This window comes from Saccostrea cucullata, unplaced genomic scaffold (assembly GCF_032062105.1).
Source record: "Saccostrea cucullata isolate Sc308-1 unplaced genomic scaffold, CSIRO_AGI_Scuc_v1 ctg120, whole genome shotgun sequence".
In the NCBI taxonomy this organism is placed as follows: Eukaryota; Metazoa; Mollusca; class Bivalvia; order Ostreida; family Ostreidae; genus Saccostrea; species Saccostrea cuccullata.
In genome coordinates, this window is record NW_026937312.1 from 355,853 (window position 1) to 379,853 (window position 24,001).

General features: G+C 32.4%; 1 protein-coding gene across 3 annotated transcripts in view; it reads left to right on the forward strand.

Moving 5' to 3' along the window:
- Positions 1-24,001, forward strand: part of LOC134247889 (sestrin-1-like) — a 31,362-nt gene continuing 7,361 nt past the window's right edge. The window contains exons 1-3 of one of the 3 annotated variants that reach the window (XM_062730288.1): positions 1-133; positions 3,283-3,594; positions 11,702-11,776. In XM_062730288.1, the coding sequence (XP_062586272.1) occupies positions 3,295-3,594; positions 11,702-11,776 (375 nt within the window). In that variant the 5' untranslated portion in view covers positions 1-133; positions 3,283-3,294. Of the gene's footprint in view, positions 134-3,282; positions 3,595-11,701; positions 11,777-23,129; positions 23,462-23,627; positions 23,931-24,001 lie in introns of those variants that run through there. The other 2 variants (XM_062730289.1, XM_062730291.1) reach the window with 2 other exon arrangements.

Genomic DNA, 24,001 nt, shown 5'->3' on the forward strand with positions numbered 1-24,001 from the left:
GGGCGTAAAGGAGGGTAACTCCGCCCCCTAATGGCAAGGTCATCGCTAGTTGTGGAGAAGTCTTCTCGCTGTTCATGCCGTTTTTAATGCGAAATTATCAAAAACAACCCTTAAAGTTTCTGAGTATACAAAGGTATGTTTCTTTGCATTATTTTTGAAGAAACCTCTTTACTGTGCATTGTGTAATTTCTCTTTTATTCATGAGCGCAAAAACGTTTTAGGTATGACACGGGCTTTACAGGTCTATGTAGCTCGGAGTAATCTACCTGGCCCTTCAAATCAGCTGATAGGTTGGTATGCTATAAACAGATAACATGCAATACAATATGGCAAAGGGTACCTGTTAAAACAAAAGCAAACTTTTTACATTTAAAGCATTTCTTACAAGAATGTTTTTTCTGTTGCCCGTATGACGTGTTTTGTGGTTCAAGCATGTTACTAGGCCTATCTCGCGCCCCGTGTATTATTGCATCATCACTGCCCAAAGCACATGTCAAGCAGAAATTGCTGACTAAGCAAAGTTGCTGAATTGGTTGATGATTCCATTATTTTCCTCAAAACATTGAACGTGTATTATCCGAATTTCCTCGAAAGAAAGTAGGTCAAATTAATTAGGCCTACTTCTGTATTAGAAAAGTAAGGCTGTCATGTGATAACTGGTGATATTAACTGGTAGGCCTACAGTTTTCAGACATTTCTCATTTTAATTTTATATAATGATTATATGTATATTTTTAGTGATTATGTTTAGCCCAACTTTACTTATGTTATATCAAGGTTAAACCTTACTACTTTTTGTACATATTTAATGTTAATGACTGAAAAAAGATTATCTGATTCTTTCCCTGTTGGTCAGGTTTTGTATCCAAGCGGCTGTGTTTAATGGTTCAAGAGGTCCATGTTTTGAATCTAAATAGTACATTGAATATTCTTCCTATCTAATCTAGTATATATTAAAATTGTTTTTTTCTTTGTTGAATTCATTGGAATTTGCAAAGCAGAAATGTTCATGCTGCCAGTCTTAAATAATTGTCATTGGTGTGTCTGGTGGCAGAGAAGTATTGGAGGGAGGTGGGGGGGGGGGGTAAAAAGAATTCATCACTATGCTCAGTAACTTGGCTCACTCTCTACCATCAGCTCATACCTTTTCCTTTGTCATTGTCTTGCATACCCAGGATTTTTTTTCTTTTCGAAGGGGTCCATCCCATCAAAATTCAAAAAAAAAAAAATCCAGAGATCTGCATAACAGAGGTTAATGTTTTCTTGGGGAGGTAGGGCCAAGGTCAATCACAGAAAGTTCCAGTGTTTGAAGCCCTCCTCCCCCTCCATGATTCAGATATGTTGATAATCATGAGAAATAATGCATTTGTTTTATTGTATTCATGATTGTTATCAAATGTATATGTGCTAAATGTTTGTTATTTGAAGATAGATATTTACTGAATAGATCTGAAGCTATTTGTTTAAGCTGAAATAATCCTTCACTTGAATTATCATGTTATTTACCTCATTCTAAATTATTAATGTGACTCCCTAAGTTGAAATGACTTGCAGAGAACAAGAAATAAAGAACACAGGACACCAGAAGTACAGCCTTCTATAATGTGGGTGGGGTTGGGGGGTTTCTCAAAATTTTGGTCTAATCTGTCATCCTCTCTCCCTATTGTTGCAGTAGCAAGTATTAATTAATTTGAATGCATTTCATTATAATTTCATGCATGTAACTTTTGTTTTAATTTTTGTGGACCTATAGGGCTTTTGATCCATTCTGCAGCTAGGGGCAGAGAAAACCAAATCTATGTTTACTAATACTTTTGTTTAGCAGCTTTGTTTTGGAGTTCCTTAAATATGTACTATTAAAAGCAAAATTTATTAAAACAAAATTGCATTGTACAGCAAAACTCGGTTATAACGAAGTCACTGGGACCTATGAAATAACTTCGCTATATCCGTAATTCGTTGTAACCGTACAAGAAATTCATTAAATTTATATAGCTGGGAATCAATGATGACTTCGCTATATCCGTAAATTCGCAATATCCGCGTTTGCGCTAATAAAATGAGTTTTGCTGTACATGTTTGACCATATTATTTATCATTTTGTATGACTCAGTATGAATAAAATAACTAGAATATGGATATTTGCATAACATATATTTAAGATGATTGAAAACGTGTAACAATTGCATTGTGATATGAAAATGTGAAAGATCAATTTGGATGACTCAATGTCCTAGGACAGCTACTGCCTGTAACAGGTGGACTGACAATGGCTATTGCTCATTTTGTTTATAAAAATCTACTGTACAATGCAGTAAGGGGGTAAAAATACAGTAAAGGCAAGAAGAACAACACATGGGGGCTAATGAATCAATGTCCAGGAACAGGTTGACACAATTTTTTTAAAAATGAAAAATTCTTTGCAACATATGATTGTAATAACATTTCACATCATAAATTAAATTCAGTTGCACCTTTTTTTTTTACCCAGGAAAAAAAATCTCCCTCTGGCTTCACCCCCACCAAACCTCTTTCCCATTTTAACAGTTAATTAATCTACACAACATTTTGAATAAGCTGCAAAAATAGGTTCCTAGTGTATTAAAATCAGCCACACATTTATATAACTTTACTCTAGATATCTAAATGTCAGTAGAATTGCAAAATATGTACTTGGCAGAGAAAACTGTGTTAGTATTTTAGTAATACATGTAATCTATTCAAAAAAATGGCCATTTGTTAGCTGTCAACCTTTCTCCATTAATGGCTAAGTAAAATCTTTGGGACATCAGGTCTATGAAAGTTTTCTGTTAAAATAAAAAGACATTTCAAGTTTTGATGTTATCTTTTATCTGAATGTTGTATCCTGGTCAATGGTCTGTCACAATTATGTACATGTATTTGGCATTAGAGCTTCCCTTACTTCCAGAGTAAACTAGCGTTGGTGTTGGATAATTGAACCATACCTCCTCTGCTATTATCGTGGTTATTAAATTGATTTTTCAAACACGTTAATGCAGCTGAGAGAAGATAAATGTTCAGTTTATTATCAGTAAAAAAATGTATAAAATCCTTTGCATCTTTCACATATCTTGTTTACTGTAAACCCTCATTATAGTGAAATCGACGGGATAAACTCTGATATATCCAAGGGTTTGAGATATTGAAGTTAAAATACATACGTTAAAGAAAAAGGGGTTTTGGACTTCAACCTCACTTTGACATATCCGTGGTTTTGAGATCTTTACATCTGAGATAGTGTTTATATTTTTTTTCGTACAGGATAAAACCTTGATGGCATCTACTGTAAGCCGGAATGGTGTCCGAGACGAAGACTCCCTTCGCTTCTTCCATGTTCTGGCGAGTCGAGACCCTAATGCTAGAAAGCACGGGTTTGACATGATCAAACTGACATTAGACGCCTGGGTAAATGGCTATGGCAGTCCAAAGGACAGAATTATAGTGGACAATGGGAACCCCCTCCCCATCAACCCGTTAGTGGAGGAGCATCTACCAGACATTCTCCGACTGTCCACCAACTGTCCGTTTGAAGACGTCAGGGAGTGGTGTACAAATCTCCTGGCCGACATACAGGTAGGCTGATGATTATTTCCTACGTTATTTTAATCTTACACCAACAAGGACTAGTTGATCAACATGGAAATGTGACTTGTGTCATGTTCAACACCCTGTTGTCCTCTTGTTCTTGTGTTAAGTGCCCCCATGAAATCTTCCTGAATGTGCAAAATGATCCTATATTTTACAGGCAATAATATGGTATTAAATGTTATATGGGGAAAATCATTTGAGACAACAAGCAGAAAAAGTCTTCATTATTATGCATGATTAATGTCTGTTTAAAAATTCTTACTGAATGAAGTAAAGGTCAACATTTTTGTGAACATCTCTCAAAACACATGTACTTTTAAGAAATCAAAGAAATCCATTAACTATTCAATATTTATCCTCTAAAGCATGTAAATTCAAAGTGAAGGAGAAAGTTAGGTTCATTTGTACCGAACAAAGTGCTATATATAATTTATGTCATCTGAACCCTTACTTTTTAACATTTGCATAAGACTTCATTCATTTAAAGTGATATTTAAAGTATTATGTAAACTTTTATTTGTCCCCTTTAAAAGCAGATTTAAATGTAGACTAGGAGGAAAATTTTAAAAACATTGGTGACTTGTATGTCTGTAGATATATAGAACTTATAATAATTTAAATAAAATTCTGTGTTAAGTGTTTGGACCAATCCTAAGTAAACTGGAAACATTTTAATCCATTGTGATCAGCCCAATCCCAGGTTAAGCATGTCTAATGTACTGAAATTAAAGGTGTAATCGTGATCTCTATTGCATCAGTAATCTGCACTTCAATACGGATATTCTTTGTACTGTAATTATGACGTAACATATTTGATCAGTATATCCCTTATTGAGTGTCTTTTATGTAAATATATAGAAAACGGGGAGATGATATTCATTGAAGATAAAAAAATAAACAGTCCTGTGTATTAATATAAAGACTTGAGAGAGATTTTACAGTAGCTAAGATCACATTGTCCTCTTTCTCTAATTTGTAACATAGCACTTAAACACGGAAGACAGCTTTTTATGTCAAGATCATCATTGTATTTCATTAGATTAAGGATGTACATTGTATCATCTTATAAAATTGGGCTTCTGTATGTATTATATATTACAAACCTTTGTTCCTTTTACGTATAAAGAAGTAACTACTATTTGAGTTCAGGATGTGTAGGTTTATATCTACATCATCGCCGCGTTCTTCTTCCTGCGTAGTTGCGGTCAGTTTATCAGTCAAGTAGAATGCACTGGTCATAGTCGGGGATCTTAAGTCCTTCCTATCCTCTTTTTAAGTCGCAGTATGAAATACACACAAAAAAATTGATTTAAAAAAATGCATTGTTCATAGAATTGTATTGAAAAAAGAAATGTATTTTTTTGTACTCTTAGTTCAGGTGCATCATTGTCATACAATTTGAACCACCTGTAGAATATGAAGATTAGAAAATATATATCACTCAATTTCTAAACTTGAATATTAAAGGTTACAGGGGTCCCAGAATTTGATCTATTGGTAAATGGTTATGCAAGAATTTTAGTTTAATTTTCAATATGACCTATACAAATATTGCCTAAAGATAATGAAATTAATTTCCAAAAGAAAATTGCTGATAATATATAAATGTACAGATTTGGTTCACCATGCAGTTAAAAAGTGATGAACGGTATTCAAATTTAAAATGCCATGAAATAAACTGGAAAATTGATCTAAAGACTTAATGTAATTCTTAATAGACTTCTAAATAAAAGAGGACCTCCCACTCACAAAGTAAAACTGCTGATGGGTAAATTCAAAACACTACTGGTAAAGTTATAGATTTAAGCTCTGTATTGTTACTGAAGCAAGTACATAGCTATTGGTATCAATACAGAGTGTTTGTATGGCCACCCTTGAGCCAAACTCTAAATATTGACATTCCTTTTTTGTTCGATTGGCCTTTCTATTTGGAGAATGCATGGCTGGTCTTTTCCTGCTGGGTCTGGAAATAACTACCTGTGCATTCAAAAATTGTTAACCTTATAAATATTTTAATTAATAGCAAAATTAATCTGTATACTATTAAATATTCGGAAAGTTCAATGTATAACTTTTTGTACTAATTAAAAGACTTGGCAGTAATTTTTGTAAGTGTAACTAACCTTTATACTAATTCCTGTGAAACATTTTGTATTTATAAACTCTTTTAGTATAACTGGATAACTGTGATGCTTAATTCTTTTGTAGGCTAAATTAATAAAGTTTAGTTGGCAGTTAATTAAATGACTTTTAAAATCAATTCTTTAATGCATACAGTCTAAAAAAATAACATTATTCCATATTTTTCTAGAATTTTCTAGCAATCTCTCAGAGGTTTGAAAAGAGGGTCTATACTTGAGTTATCTTAAATTTGCTCAATGAGTTTAATATCATTATATGTACAGAATGTACACTGACTTATTTATACAACAGTACATATTTTAATTTCATTTTTCCAGCATAAAATGATCCACATAATTTAAATATCCCATTATTAACATTAGCATTAATAATGTAATACTGAAAAGCAATTAATATTCCATATACAAAGTAAAACCAAAAATAAAAGATGTAAATTAAAAAAAAAAAGAAATTTACATTTGATTATGATTTTTGAGTGTTTATTGTCATATTACATTTTTTCCTGTTTTTAAAGGATTTCTGATCACATATTATCTGGGTTTCTTTCTTATTATATATATTTATATCAGTTTGACAAATAAGTTACGTAAAAATGCCATTCACATGTAATGTAAAACTGTGTCTTTAACCATTATCAAAAAGTCCCAAATATAGTTACAACGCAATTTATAAACGTAAACATTCACGCTCTGATAGGCATCTCCGATGGAACGATCCTTGAAAATATTTGGGTTATTTATGATAACACAGATTTATAGGCAAAAACAAGCCCCACCAGAAAATGCCGCTGAGTTTCTGCCCCATTATATATAATGCACATTAATTTCGTGTAAAAAATGTAACTGGTAAATATTCTCTAAAAGTAATTTCCATGCTTGTACTATATCAAGGAGCACGAAGGGGTTTTAGATTTTAAAAAATGACAACCAGTTTGAAAAAAATATAATATATGGATTCCATAAGTTTTTTTTTTCAAAATTTTAATGAAGAACAGATCTTATATGTGACATATGATCTCAGTTAACCTTGAAGGCAAGACTACTGCTGCAAGGGAAAAGACAGAAATGTTACGTTGCTTAGCGGCATATTATTTGAAGCCATATTTTATCACCTGTTAATTCTCAGTTCATGACTTCAGACTTCCGAGTTTTTATTGAAATCGTTGAAATACTTTTCTGAGATAAAGGGTCTAATGGTTGCTGTTTTTGTCTTTGTTTAGATTTAATGAGTATTTTACAGCAATCATTTACACGTAATATCTTGAGGCATAGTCTTGATTATTTTGCCAAATAGAATATTTAAAAAAAATCACTACAATGAATGGTATAGCTAGGTTAAAAATCAAACCCCAGGTGCAGATTAAATTGAAATTTGACCTGTTACATCTCTAAATTCTGTATAATTTAAAGGTTTAATAACAGATTAAATGCTTTAATTAGGTTGGTCTGTCCATTTGCAATCATGTTGCAGTTTTGTTTTAAAACTCTGTAAACCTGTGGTTACTGGGTACATCTAGTGTGGTCATGTTTAAATCAGATTGGTTTAATCAACAGGTACTCAGCGTTAGTTGAGAAACTTTTGAAGCAACTTTAAATGATGTTAGGACGATTAACAAACACCAATTAACTTAATGTGTTAATTCTGTCACCACTGATCTTTTGTTTATTAGTATTGTTCAACTTAATACTGTCAAACTAGTGTTCCATATAACAACAAATATCAAACATTTTAGAGGTAGAATACCCCTGCCAATTTTAACTTGTGTTAATTCTGTCACTTCACTGATCTTTTCTTTTATATATTGTTCAGCTTTACACTGTCAAACTAGTGTTCCATATAACAACAAATATCAATTGAAATGTAATCAAAATATGCCCCACAAAAACAACAACCATCATCATGGCTTTTTCCTTGCAGGTCTTTCACCCTTTTCTCTTCCAGAGAATAGTTCTGCATCCAAATGTAACTTGCATTAGGATAAAATGCAAGAGATCAGACCAGGATTTATTTTTGGCCATTTAGCTGAATGACTAGTCTTAGCTGGTGCCCTACCATCTGAGCCTTATGGCCGCTGGTGATCAGACCTGTCTGACCAACACATCAGAATTATGGAGTCTCCTACTTTGTATATATGTACTTAATGACCAAGAGTAGTGGTTTTGTTGGTGCCTTTTGCAGGAAGTGTCCATTTCTCACCAAATGACATGTGGTTTGCCTACACACATCTGTCAAACAGAAATGTCATATCACTGAATATGTAATACATGTAATCAATTACATGTAACTGTTTTTATTTTTTTTAATGGCAAGGGTTAGAACTTTTTTCTTCTTTTTAATGCCCCTGTTATTAAAGATTTCATGGTATATAGTTTTTGAACTGTCCATTGTAATGTCTGTCAATCTGTTTGTTTGCAGATATTTTAACCTTGCCCATAACTTTTGACCCAGGGTGGGACAATGGTTTTCGTATTTCAAAGGTGTATTCCTTGGGACTGTGAAGAAATTTCTTTGGGTATCACCAAATTTGACCTCTTGACCTTGATGGAGTTTGCTCATAACTTTTACTAAGTGTCGTGGGTGAGCTTTGGCTATTATATTTCACAGGTGCAATCCTCAGAAATTTTAAGACCTTTCTTTTGGTGCCACCAAATTTGACCTCTTGACCTTGGACTTTGGTCCACTTTCATAAGAAAATACCAAACTATAACATTGGCCATAACTTTTGAATATTTGGTTCTAGGGCTTTCAAACTTAACATATGTATTCACTGTGGCAAGACCTTTTAATTGGTATAAATATTTTTGACCTTGACCTTAGAGTTTGACTCCCTTTTAAAAATCTTTAACCCAGGCCATAGCGTTTGGATAGGTAGTACTAGGGCTTTCATATTTCACAGCTGTATTCTTTGTGAAAAGACCTTCCACTTGATATCTACAATTTCTAGTATTTTCCTTTAACTTGACCTTGGAGTTTTACTTGCATTCAAGAAACTTCAACCTTCACCATAAGCTACCATTATATGGGGGCATTAGTTTTTGACAAACACATCTTATTTTCTAAGATTTGTGTCTATCTTTTCACAGTTTATAAACTGAATATGTATTTAAGTTATATATCTGTAAGTTATGAAAGACTTGTTAATAATAAGGTTTATTTACTCATCTGACGTGATGAAATTTCAATTTACAATTCTGCAACAAAGTAAACATGCAGCTATGATTAACAAATGTCAAAAGACTGAAGGATCATGCATCACTTTGTTATGTTTATATTATACTATAGCTGTAAATGTGACAGCCACCTGCAGCTGGTTGATGAGGGGTGCCCTGGGGGTCAGATGTAGGTGTTGAGGGATACAGGTCAGACCCCCTCCAGGTTTTTGTGTGTAACAACATCCTCACAGGGGTCCCCAGTCCATTAGAATGTAAAAGTTATCGGAAACTTTTCTAACCCTGATGGAGTCCTGTTAATTATAGCAGAAGTATTGATCTAATAATAAAGTGGAAAAGTTTTATTCAGACGAGTGTTCATTAAGGTCTATTTGGTCCTAATTAGTCGTATGTTTCTAGGGTGTAAATATATTGTTGTTTGAATAGTTCTTGACTGATTTTTTTTGTTTCTGAGACCTCTTTTACTGAAAGATATAACTTTGTCAGTTTTTGAGTTTTGAGTCTCGAATTAATTCATTCTGAATAATTTTCCTGGTACTCATTAGTATGCATTTTTTCTAGGCAGACATGCTCCATGTGAGTGGATGGGGGTCTATTTTTGCGAGTTTTGTACAAATAACTATTATCAATGCAATTCCCAAGTTCACCAATTAAGTAAAACTTAGCTTGAAAAAGTACAGTACAAGTAAGGAAATATCATTCATAGATACTTTTTGCTGTGTGTCCTTTTACTACAAAGTAGGAGTTTCCCATTCATTATCAGTACACAAACATCTTTCACCAATTTTTCAGGGCTTTATAAGAAATTCAGATTCCAAAATAAACAATTCATGGTTGCAATGATGTTATTAAAAGTTTTTCTTCCTTTACAAAATTTATAGTTCTGCTTCTTGTGGAGGGAACAAAAAAAAAGAATGTTTGACTTTTAAAAAAAAATTTCCTTTATTCTGAAAACTGAAGAATCCAATTTGGAATCTTTGCGTGCACATAGGCAAATTGATTTCTTCACTTGAAGATATTTATGAGAAACTTTATAGAGTTGCACATAAATATCTTTCAGTGAAGACATCTATTTGCCCATGTGCACCAAAGATTCCTGACTGAAATGTCATTGGAATTGCATTCTCTTTATCCACAACAGACTTGAAATGAATGATTTATAATTGAAAAGTGGATTTTGTTGTTGTTATTAGTGACTTTTTAAAGTGCAAGAAGTGAAAAATTTAAAATATTTAGAGCAAAAAGAGACATCTAGCTATTTTTTTTTTTCAAAAATGTTTAAACTGGATTGAATTCAAGCTAATAAATTAGTAACTGTGCAAATACTTTGTTCCTTTAAAGAGATAAAATTTAATACCAGTAACACTCCTTTAAATATTTTATTATTTTATTTTTCTTTAAAAACACAAATACATAATTGCGATGTCAGATATTTTTGTGACTCTCAGAGATTTCCATCAGGTCTGAGCCTTTATAGGATTTCTTTCCTGCTGCTTTCAGAGAAAAGGTTTTAAGTCCTTTTAAAGTAAAATTAGGTGCTTTTGACCTCATTTTACCTGGTGAATTCTTTATGTTGTCTTTTCATTCTCCTGTCTATGAGGCTCTAAAAAGTATCATGTTTTGCAAAATTTTCAGATCCCCCCCTTCCACTTGAAATATATAGGCTTGCTGATTCAGTCTATATTTGATGAATGTTTCAGCCCTTCTTGTGAACTTTCCTGTACTAACAATTGGCTCCAAGCTAATTATGAGTGTCACTTGTAAGAAGATGTAATTCACATCAATACATCAAGATTTTGTGGGACAGTTTTATCAGACCCCCCAGGAAGCTGTCAGTGATCAGCTGATTCAGGGGCCTTATCTATGGTGTAGAGATTCTAGTCCTTTGTTTAAATTATCTAGTGTTGTTTTCTTCAAGGAATCATCTGTCTATTTCAGTATCTTTTTTTAGCATTCTTTGTTTTAAAGCTGGAAAGGGAAGAGCATTGTAAAAATATTTGCATTGGTGTAGACATTGTTAATGATTATTTTGCAACATTTTCTGTCATTAACGAGATCTCGGTGTTTATCACGATTTTAAGCACTGCATTGATTGACAGAGTAAATGTAACATTCAGTTTGCTATTTCTCTTAGATATTTAACTTTTTAAAGCACAGAATGTGCCATATCATAGCCATCCATAAAAGATACATTTTCAAAAGAATTTTCTTTTAATATTACTTGAATAAAATTGTGTAAATAAAGGGCAGACATGAAACACCTTTTAAAATTGGTTTTGATAAATGACATACTGTTTGAATGTTATTAACAGATTTGCTATAAACTTGTCACTAGGTGGCTTAGCTTTGTCATCGTTCAGGTACACAGGTAACCTGTCAGGTATATAAATGACTGATGGGGGATTAGATCAGCTGATCGCCCATATCAGCTGATTTCACTTCACAGCTGATTCATGGTCTAAAAATAGATTTAGAAAAACTTTCACCTGATTTGAATCCTTGTCTTAATATTAAAGAAGATTGTAATATAAGAAAAGGTCCTTGATCTTGCCTTGATATTCTTATGAGTGCATTTTATAAACTCAAATTTATCGGTATAAGCATTGCTAATAATTTGCACATTATTTTAAGATTTTGTGGACATAATGTAAACTAGGCCCAAAAAAGATGACAAGCATTAATCAACCTTGCTGTCATTTGACATTTATTGTTTAATATGATAATGATGGTGTTTAGTAAATGTAATCATTGATTGATTTTTTTATTGATTATTTTGATAGGAGAACTGCAGTAGCATTAAGATCCCCAGGAGAATTTATGGCAAGGGACCCAGTAACTTTATTCCAGAGTCAGAGGTAGGAATATTATTGTTATGGCACGCCAAATTCACAGAAATGAGCTAATCATAGTTTTACAGTCGATAAACTAGGTTTATCGACTGTAAACTATTAGTTTAAGTTCCGTAAACTACAGTTAACGATGATAATCTATATTTCACATCTGTAAACTATAGTTTACGTGATAATCTATATTTCACATCTGTAAAATATAATGAACACTGAAAACAACCATTTGGGACTGCAAAATATAGTTTATTTGATGAAAATAGTTTCACAATTTTTTAAACTATAATTATAACAACATTTAAGTATTAAATGTAAATGATAGTTTACAGATGTGAATCAGATCTGTGTTTATCAACAAAAATCTATCGTTAACATTTAATTAGAGACAGATGAACACTTAGATTAGCATTCTTAAACTATAGTTTACAGCTGTTAAATATTGTTTTACAGATGAAAACTATAGTTAACGAATAATTACGAATTGTTAACACTAGTTAAGGGTTCGTAAACTATACTTTACAGTCGATAAAACTATATTTAACTCATTTTTATGAAATTGCATGGCTTGCCATATATTGTGTTAAACTTAACATCAAGGACAAAGAATGTGGAATAAATTCCCAATATATCCCAGCAACCATTGTGTGCCATAGAAATAGTTTAAATTGCATGGCTTGCCATGTATTATGTTAACATCAGGGGCAAATGAATGCTAACAAACTATACTCTAACAAACTACATTTACTATCAAACCACTCTTAACAAACTACTATTAAACCACTCTAACAAACTACTATCAAACCATTCTAACAAACTACTATCAAGCCATTCTAACAAACTACTATCAAACCACTCTAACAAACTTCTATAAACCATTCTAATAAACTACTAACAAATCACTGGTATAAATTCCCAAATATATAAAACAGTCACATTTTGAAACAACCATTGTGTGCCATAGCAATTCCAAGTCAATAGTTTATCATGATACAAAACCTGGATGTTCTTTTTCAATACATTTATTTGAAAAATGATCACTACAATAAAAAAACGAACAATCTAGATCAACTGGTAGAGAAACTCAAATCGCTGAAATTTTGATACATGTGATCCACACTGAAAAAGTTGAGAGATATACTATGAAACACTGTTAGACTTGAAAGAATTTATTGGTTTAATAGTAGTTTGTTAAAAACTTATTAAAATCTTAGAAATAGTTCGTCCCAGGAGGAAATAAAAGTTTATTTACATTACTGAATAATGCAAATATATGTATCACTGAGATTTGTAGAATTGTAGGATAAATTACGTAACAGTAGAATCATTATTGTACATCAAATGTTTTGAGAAGCATTATGAAAGCTTTCAAGAACAGCAGGGGAAAAAAACTCCTGAATTGCACCTTCATTTTATTCCTTATTTAAATTAATTAGTTAACCTGCATTATTTTATAGTCAAATGTTGTAAAAGTTCATTGCAATATATGTGCAATATCCCTTTATCGGCGACTCACATGGCCAGGAGCTTCAAGTTCTTTGTACATTATTGTATACAATACTGATTACGCATGGTTTCCTGAAGATATGTTAACGAACGATAGAAATTATATAACATAATACATGTATATCAATTGCTTTATGAATTTATGCAAAAGTCAGATAGGAAAGCTAATACTTGTATGAAGCAAGAAATCTTAGAAATGATGCAAATATATGTATCACTGAGATTTGTAGATGTAGGATTTACCATATAATCCCTATTAACCGAGATTGTCAGGAAATGATATTATAGGTGAAGAATTTAATCATAATAGAAAATGAAACTTTGTTATTAGTTAAAATAGAATTAGTAAAAGATTTTTTAGAACGACCTAATCATATATTTTAATTCTACAAAACCTAATTTCTATATCATATCATAATTTGGATGGATTATTGTAATTTAAAGGACGGTTAGATTTTTACGTTATTTGTTTTTTTTTTTTTTTTCAAAAGATTTCTTGAAGTTAAAATAAGTCAAAATTTTACAAAATGATCAAAATTTTCTGCCGTTGAGGGGAATTCAGGAATGCACTTCCTTATAAATTAATTAGTTAACCTGCATTATAATCTTCATTGCAATATAGTGCAATATCCCTAAATTAATTGCATTTGAAGCAAGAAATAGCAAGGAGAAATGTAGAAGTTTGTCTAGTTTAGTAATTAATTATTTTATTTGCCGGCTTCTTTTAACTAAATTAATTGCATTTATAGCTGTAGAAGTTTGGCTAATTAATTATTTTCTGAATGTATAGCTGAACAGTCTTGAAATACGACATCTGTGCCCAAGTTAATTTATCACAAAAGAAGAGTTCCATGTGTAATTGGAAATGTATACATTTACAGCTGAAAAACAGTTTTCATTTAAGCTTATTAAGATGAGGGTAATTATAACAATTTTATGATATCATAATGAAAGAAATTTGATGAAAATATTTCTGGAAAATTGTAAAGGGAATATACGTAGATCAGTACGTGTTATATACACATGGGTATAATGGCAGAGGTACTATAGACTTCCTTATTCCTATATCTTGAAAAATACTATTACTTCCTTTTTAGATGGAAAAAAAATATTCATGTAGAAAAACATCTTTGTCACAGTTAATGACAAAGCATCTAGAATGTTCTGTAGGGTAAGTCGTAGATATACGATGTGCAAACTTCAATCAACCCCAAATCACATGAAACGACCCGTGAAGGAAGTCTTCAGGTCTGGTCAGAATTGAAAACCAATTTTTTAAAGTCCTTTAATTTTCTAAGAGTACATTGTGGAGGGGATTAAAGTTTTCTTAACATACTGGGAAGTATGCCAAAGATTCAAATAAGGTCAAATTTTCACAAAAAAGGGAATATTATGCACAATTCAGTGAATCAATTGTAAAGGGTGTTACATGATATATAGAGCACAAAATGTCAGATAACTAATAAGCACTGCACTGTTAGTTTTTGTTGAATAAGTGATATTTGATCTAGCAGAGTGATAATTATGAGACAAAAATAAGGGCAAAAAATTTGCAATGTAAGCAAAATTCTGCTGTTGAAATTTTTTTAACAAGTATTAGTATTTTTGTTATTTTAAAAATAGGATGTACAGGGGCCATTGTATTTTATGTATTAAGAAGGGGGAGTTATATTAGACGATCAAATGTCATCTGTTTCCATCCAGGCATGTCCAACGAATGAGAGATGCCGGAAGATTTGTCTTTTAGTCTCCGGCCTTGACCAGGGGATGACTTGGTTCTTTGTCTCCGAGCGTTATTCTCTTGGTCCCCGGTACGGCCTGGGACACAGCTGATAGCCAGGGGACTCTATCGCAGGGATCTTTATGGTTCTGTGGGTGAACTTGGGGTTAAAAGGCAACTCCATTAATGACCCCTGGCTCCACAAAATGATTTAAGATCAATGTTGGCTCGTACATTTAGGGGAAATATTAATAAACGCAGTTCTTGATGTGTGATGTATGTCCTACAATTTAAAAAAAGGACATGACTTTAGTTTCCTCTTTGTAATTATTCAGATTGTTTAATTATGCTATGTTTTAGACACAGATGCTTTTCGTAAATCATTTGACCCTTAAATAATGTTATAAATGTCTTTTGACAACTCATAAATCTTTTGGCTTGGAACCATGCATATAATGTTCTAATAAACTGTAACAAAATGGAATGCTTTTAACTTTTGAGACAACAATGGACTTTAAAATGATAATGATGCATTCTTTGCCTATTGTATGTCTGGAAAATTGTTGCAGTATTGCAGGCAAAGTGTACATAACCATTCAAGATGTAATTGCATGAACAAATATTTTTACAAAAGACCTAAGGCACATAATTTATCGAGATTTCTACAGTTAGGTTTTTTGGATAAACAATTTGCTGAAGTCTATCTGTAAAATCTGTCAATTCAGCAGTAATTGTTCCATTGATTGCAGCAATAAAGATTGAGTAATTCATCATCCCACACAAGTGCAAAAGCCTGCTTAATTATCGGTGGTTTATGGCTCTATGTTAGATAGGCTATATTAGGGATTTTATGTACACAACCCTTAGTCTAAATTCACCTTTAAGAAAACACTAGCTTTTGTGAAAGGTTTATACTACCTAGCAGGTATTATATTACGTATAAAATTAGATTCTTCCTTTGGGGTTTGTTGTACCCAGTAGATATGATAATTTAATGAAAAGTAAAAGTATCAGCAGAATTTGCCGTGCCACTACAGGTGATGTATGGTGCATAATACTGCAGTACCTTAGTGAGATCCTGATAACATCAAAGGTAACACACACACCTCTCAGGTGTAAATTTTGTACCTGTTCCCCTTACCGGTGAAGATTGGTGTATTGTACAAGAAGACCAAGGCTGGTTTATGAGAGCTGAGGTCATTTGACCTCCACATTGAAAGGTCACTCAAGCATGTTAATGTTGGTCAGCAAAGTGACCATTGCCGTAAACAAATTGGTTGACCAACATCTAAAAAAATATTAGAATGCATCATATGGGAAAAGGTTGGGCTTCTGTGTTGTTTTCAGAATTGAGTCAGTGAAAAAAGTGAGTGAGTTTGCTTTAAGATTTAGTGTGCATTTGAAAGGAATCCATTTCTGCAAAGACTTGGGTCTCTATGGTGCATACCGGTAATAAACTGTCATAGACCCTAAGGCTAGTTAGATGTTGTCAGTTGTTTGTATCTATCTGATGAAGGCTCTAGCTTTTAAGTTACAATGTGTATGATTTCAATATTAAATGAATTCATGTAGTCTTATCTAAAGACATTAAAAATGAGCGATTTAAGACAGATGAATTAAATGATGTTCCAATATATGTAGCCAAGTGAAGGTTGACAATAAAAGTTATAATCAGAAAGTCCATATAGTGCATGTAATCAGCATGATATTTCCTGGAACTCTTAATAAATAAGTACATCCGTGCAGTCTGGTATGACATTTTCATGTATATATTATACTCAAAAATAAATTATAATAACATGTATTTTTGAACTTTGAGTCAACATTTAGTGATAAATGATTTCAATTGCTTTAATTTAATGCAAAATGGATTATCACATATTAAATGGTGCATGTGGTTATAGGAAAGGATTGTTTTTCTAATCTTGAGCACTTGAACACTGCTCAGTGTTGACTTTCATGTATATTCGATATTTGGGAATTGTTATTTTAAAATTGGGGAAGATAGCTTAACAGTGCATTAAACATATGGCTTGAGGAAATCCATCAGAACACAAACTTAATTTGCATTAATAAATGTACTTTGGTTCATCAGGCTTTGTGAAATCTGTGGATTTGCTGAAGGACAAGGTTTGCACCACATGGACACATAAAGCATATAGCTCAGTACTGATCATCTCCAAACTAAGATTTCTGGAAGATTACACAATTCAAGGATAACTCTTCATAGACTAAATTTTATGGTCAACCCAATATCATTCGCTATACAGTATGTGCACAATTAAATGAAATTTAAGTTTTAAGATTAATAAACACTGAATATAGCTGTTTGAGATTATATTCAAATACATTAATATGTGACAAGTGCGATGTGCATCTAATATGTTACACCTTTGCTAATATAACAACATATAATTTAAGTTTACTAGTGACAAATGATATATTTAGCTGGACATCCCTCATCTCGCCACCACAAGGCATGTAGCGCACAGGTCTGACCAAGTGACCATAAAGGGTCAAACAGAAACCTACTACTCAGACTCTATGTCTGCCTTTATATGTATTTAATGTCTTCTCTAATTGTGAGGGCAATATACCATAAGTCAATGTATAGGCAGAACGGTCTGGTTTCTCCTGAGTCAGCATTATCTATTCTCATTGGGGTTTTTTTACCCCTTGAAGTTACAAAATATATGCCGAAGTAAAAGCTTGAGAGGAAATGTTATCATCATATAGGGAGACCCTAAGGATTTTATTCAGGTTTATTTATTTAATTAAATTCCTTGTTTTTATTTTGTGAACTGTTTTGATCAGTTGTTTTTTATTAGTTTTTGTGACTTTGGGGAATCAGTAAGAATCAGTGAATGGATTAAGTATTTATTCTCCAGCACTTCCACTAGTCTCCTAGCTTGATTTGTTGATGCTTCGTGGAAAGAAAAATCGATACCAATAATGTATCCTTCCATCACCATTAATATTCTTAATTCCATTACACATAGGATGGCTCTGAAAACATGGCATACAATTAAATAGGTCTTAAAATGTGATTACATCAGGAATTCCGTGTCCCCTGGTGCTATAAAATTTCATGACTATAGGATATCCTCTCTAACGGTTATATCTTACAATGCGACAATGAGTTGAGCTAGAGGGAGAAGAGAGGTAAATACTGATGACATGAGATGATAATGTTATTGGGGCCATCAAACAAATCTCAGCTTTGATACTGCACATGTTACTATATAACATGTAATGATCAAAGTGTTACCTGACTAGGGGGAGATAATTGTGATTATAGAGGAACACAGCAGGGGGAGAGAAGCCTTGGTGGGCACAACAATAAGGTCATTTTATAACTGTCAAACTGCCACATTTTACTGTTATAATGCCCATAATTAGTGGAAATTTTTGGCAGACCCAAGGAGAAACCTAGACACATTTTGTGTGCAAGTATGTGCTAAAGAGAAATTAGGAGAGTTAAAGTCACCCAGATCTTATAAATAAGTCATCTAATGTTCATGGCTGCAATGTCAGCATTTTTTTTTAAAGTTACGTAACACTTAATTTACTTCTCGTGATGTTATTTCCCTGGGAATGTCTCGGGGGATGCTGTTAAAGTTTACAATTAAATTAAAAGTACATAATTAACAGAACCTAACATTGGAAGTAATTTCTCAATAACAAAATATAGTCTTTTTACAGCTGTGTATACTATTATAAGTGTTTATGATTACAAACCTAAATAAATATATAAGTTTATAATAAACAGCTGGCTAAAGTCTATTGTTAGTTATTTAGCAAAGTTCAGATTGTCAATTTTAGTGAATGGTTTTTGTAAAGATAATAGGTGTATTAAGTAAATATTGGTTACAAATAGTTTCTGTTGACAAGCTTGTATACAAACATAACACCCTCTGATGCATTGTGCAATATATCTGCTGATAAGGGATGCACGTTTTCGCAGCATATGTACAGTAACTGTATTTATATATAGATATTGGCATCAATTTTACTGTTCTGAGAAATTCAGCCAAGGTAAGAAGAATATGAACAAAATTTGGGAAATTTTGTACTATATATATTTTGTACATACATACCGTATATTTTACAGTACATGCTGTTGATTATGCAAATTAACCCATACTAATAGTTTAATTTAAAATCCGAAGAAGATATTTGGTCTGATGCAAAGCAATAGTTCAGACATGTTTGTCTTTGCATACTGACACTTGATGCCCAAAGACAATTTTCTTTCTATCACAACAGGGTGAAAGGCATATCAATTTTACGTTTATTGGACCTTGAACTCGTAGGTTACAGAATGTTTAACCTTTTAGGGAGTATCCTTGTCAAACGAACAAAAAAAACGATCTTTATCCGAATTTGTTTTATAATGCTGATGTAAGGGGAAAAAATCGGTAGAACATTCACATGGCCATTGGCTGCGAAGATCATGTAGAAAAAAAAACATCCAAAAAAGACGCTTTTAGATGATGGGTGAAAAGTGATGGATCACGATTGTTAGAATGAAGTGTTACAAATAAATTGATTTTCTGGTCCAGTGAAATTCTGTTCATTTTAGAGAACATTGATCTATTTCGTGAAAATAAATGAATATCAGCAATGTTAGCATAGAAAAGTTTTTAGGCAATACATACTGTTTTTTATGTTAGGAAAGTGTCAATAACCAGTGAAAATTGTGTCATGTTTTTTCTAGAATTTAGTTGGCAGGCTTTTTACATGGTATTGTTATATCCCCTTGTCGTATGTTCTGGGCATATACCCTGAGGCCAGAGAGCTGTTAAACAAAGGATATATCCCACCACAATTCTGAAATAAAGGTCATTAACTTATCATTACTGGTCTAAATCAGTGGAAAGTTTCATTTCATTATAGACTTCAAATAATTGAATTAAGTTATTGTTGATTTATTCATATTTTCAAGGGTTTTTATTTTTTTAGGGGGCACGGGGCATAGTACTTAAATAAAGGTGTACAATACTTCGATGGATGGTGATGTTAAAATTTCTATTTGATGGAGCTGGATCCCAACATTTTGTTTTTCCATCCTAAACTCTTAACTTGAAAGGGTTTTTTCCACATCACATGGACTCCTGACTGACCACACTTATTTAATCTTGCAAATTAGTTACATTTCATTAGAATATTATCAGGCAAGGTTACATGTATAAATATTATTAAAGGACATACAAGAAAAAAAAAATGATCAAGTTAATTGTCCCCCAATAACTTATAGATTGTATTATCAGTATGTGCAATTGTAAATGCCTTCAGAGGAGGCTGGAGATTGCTGAGTCCAGTTTGATTGAGTCAGAGTGATGTATAGCTGTACAAGTATTTAATGAAACTGCCATCATCTCTGAACCAAGTTCTGTGCTGGACTGCTGGTCATTCATCGATTCCATTTAAATTAGTTCTCTCAGTGCTGGTCATTCATTGATTCTTAGAGTAATTCTTTGTTCAGTCTTTGGATTTTCATTCAATTTCTTTCCTGATGCAAGATTTAGAGTAAATGCACATGCCCAAGACTTCAAAGAGTCAAATTATTATATATTTTTTTAATCATTAAGGTTGACTAGCTTGTTTGATTTCAGATTGGGCCATTGAGTTTTTTTTCTTTTTGGCAAACAAAATAATTGGGAAGGGAGGCATTTACTCAGATAGTCTATCTGGCAGTCTGGGAGGAAAATTGGGAAGATGAATTATTTATTTGTGGGAAACACAATTCTTTTTCTTTCTTCCATTTTGTCTCACACTTCTTCTTAGGACAAAAGACTGAGAAATCAATTTCCATGAGTTATTCACAGCTCTAGTTTTTTTTTTCTCCAAAATTTGACATACAAATGGCAAGAGAGAGGGAGAATGAAATTTATATTTAGGGGGATATTTTTGTCTTCACATAGATATTGTGAATTCTTTCATCAGAAGTCAGGCTGATGTATCTGTAAACAGCTAGGTGACCTCCCCAAGCATTCAGGAGGATCTCATGATATCCTCACGATATCCTCACGGCAGAAGCAGGATGATGTCAGGAAAACAAACATTTACAGAAATACCAGCATTGTACTTTTCTGACATACTTCTCATAATCATAATATATTTTATTATATGATCGAATAATTTCCATCTCTCTGATTGGCTGAGATCCAACTATGTTAGAAAAATACTACGTTGTATTGACCTGCACGTGACGTTCCAGGTCAATACAAGGATTTATTTCCTCTACATTGATCTAAAAATAGATTGGGAAATTCCAAATTGATGCAAATTGTTTTGGAAAGCTATTTAAACGACTATGATTTTTTTTTTCATGTGAACAAAACATAAACGAATATATATTTTAGGGTGAGGGTGGTAAGAGGGGATGAGGGACCCCCCTCCAACACTTTTACTGAACAACAATTTTTTTTAACTTTTTGGCAGTCATTTTTCCTGATAATACTGCTTCCTTTCAAAATCTATCCTATAAAAAATAATGACATCATATTTTTTTTCCCACGGCAACTAAAATTGATAAAAAAAAAAAAAAAAACATTTCAAATTGATACGACTGGTAAGGTTTATTCACATTTTAATTCTGCTTCTCTCTTGTATTTGGCTAGGACTTAATTAAGTGCAAACAAGTAATGAGCTGTATTATTTTATCAGTGAATCATATAATAAAACAATTATTGCTGTTTTTTCGGTCAATACAATGATTTAGCCAGAAGTACAATATTCACCTCGCCCTTCGGGCTCGGTGAATACTTTTCAGATGGCTAAATCATTGTATTGACCTCAAAAAACAGCAATAATTGTATATATATTCTGTTTATTGCCCCATTGTAAACAACAAACAATACTGAAAATATATGGAATGTTTATTACTTTGTTTGCTTTTGACCTAGGGAATAAAAAAGAGGATTGTTATACATGTACACAAATTAATTTTTAACCAATTGACCAAATTCCTTTTTCACTAAATGAATGCAATTTGTATACATGCAGTCATATCTCTTTGTAATAAAATGTGAAAATGTGCTACGATCAGCAATTTAAAACCCTGAAATAAAGGTTTCTCGTCTATTATGTAAGTATTGTTTGCATTAAGGATAGGGTGAGGCATTAACATCATGATGAATAAGGAAAATTTCATGACTTTGTGAAAGTTTCTGACAAATAAGTAAACAGTCCATTTAGCTGGCTGAGAGTTTTGGTTGTTTTAAATAGCAGAATAAATTCTCATTTCCCTTGATATGCTGTCTCAAACTTTTAGATATTAAAGTAAATTTATTCTGTTTTCAATACTGTTGCTACATATTATACTGATATAAAGAGAGATTTAATTTAAAAAAAAAAAGAAGGAATTTCTTATATTTGGGGTGGGGGATATGTTTAATTTTCCCCCAAAATTTATTTTCTTCTTTTAAATTTCAATCTTGAAATAATGCCAATTACAGTGGTAAATTGCGTATTTAAAACTATTTTAATATATTGTTCGTATGAAAAAAACAAATAAGACGATGTGGTAAACAGAATAAATATTTTTATCAGTCGGTGAAGGTCACATATGCAACACACCTCCTTTTTAGCCAATCAAATTTCGTGGTGTAGACAAGCCCACTTCTTACCTTAGCTAAGAAAACATTATGTTTTTCTTCACTACAGCAAAGCCTCTACAATTTTATATATGTAATATTTGCTTGCTAAATATTATATACATAAAAGGAAAAAAAGTAGACCTAGCGTACTTAATATATTTTTCCCCAACCGTGAAATTAATTTTAAGACGGTCCCTAGATTGCTTCAAACCCTTTACGTCATTTTGATTTTATTTCAATATATATGCAAATTAGGCAAATGTATAAATAGCTGAGAAAAAGGAAGAAAAATGGTACTTGCAATGACTTCAGAGAAAAAAATCAAACAAATTATTGTTCATTTAATGGAATTAATCTTGCAAAGCTCATTTTCTTGTGTTATTGCTTCTTGATGAAATGCCGGTATCAAGTGGAATTTTTTTAGACGTGCGTCACATGACTACTGTACGTTTTTTGATTGGGTGAACTTTTGACATGGGGTCAGTTGCATAAATTACCATAATAAGTAACATCGCATGTTATCAGCAGGTTTGCTATGTTATAATGTATTCAGTGAAGTGTTGTGAACAAGGAACGAACGAATATTAAAAGACAAGTGTTATGGAGAAGAAAAACATGAATTAAAATTTATGTGCAACTGAAAACCTGCTTTAATAGTTCCTTTGCAAATCTAAATTTTACCATAAATTCTCATGTTATTGAATATCAATGTGGGATTTTACAAACTTGCAATCTTTGGATCTGAATAGCAACTGTGTGATTGATTCATCGTTTGAAACGGAATCGTCTATGTGTAAGAAGTGTAATAAAAAAGCTCCTGATCCTTGCAGAGGATTGCATGAAAATTATTTGTACAATGACAACGAAAAGGTACAGCAATACTTGACATTTCATTCACATGTTATAATTGAAAATCTGTTTTCTATAGATCTTCCTTTTGAGAAATTTTAATTTAAAAAAAAAAACTTTGCCTTTAGATACAAATATTTTTATTTTAATGCATGAATTTAATGCCCGAGGTGTATAACAAATTCATAAATCTGACTGTTCACAAAGTCGTTAATTTTTTTTTATTAAATAAATCTGCCCGACTTAATTTGTCGATATGTTTTGTTTACCTTTGAGACGCTCCCCAATATGCTAGTCTCGTTTTGGAAAGGTCACGGAAGAAAAATGTGCCACTCAGCTGTTTTTATGGGTTAGAGCAAGAATAGACAGACGACAGGCGAAATCTGTAAAAATTTTAATCAGAAAACGTTTTTAATGCTATATTTGACTGGTTTAGAGTATGGTACACCTGGAATTTGTTTCTTCGGGAAGCTATAACGTTTACAATGGCGTAAGTCTGTGTAGGAAGTGTGGTTTGTTGGTTTATTTTAGCCGGAATCGAGTCCTTTGTTTCGATCTGTC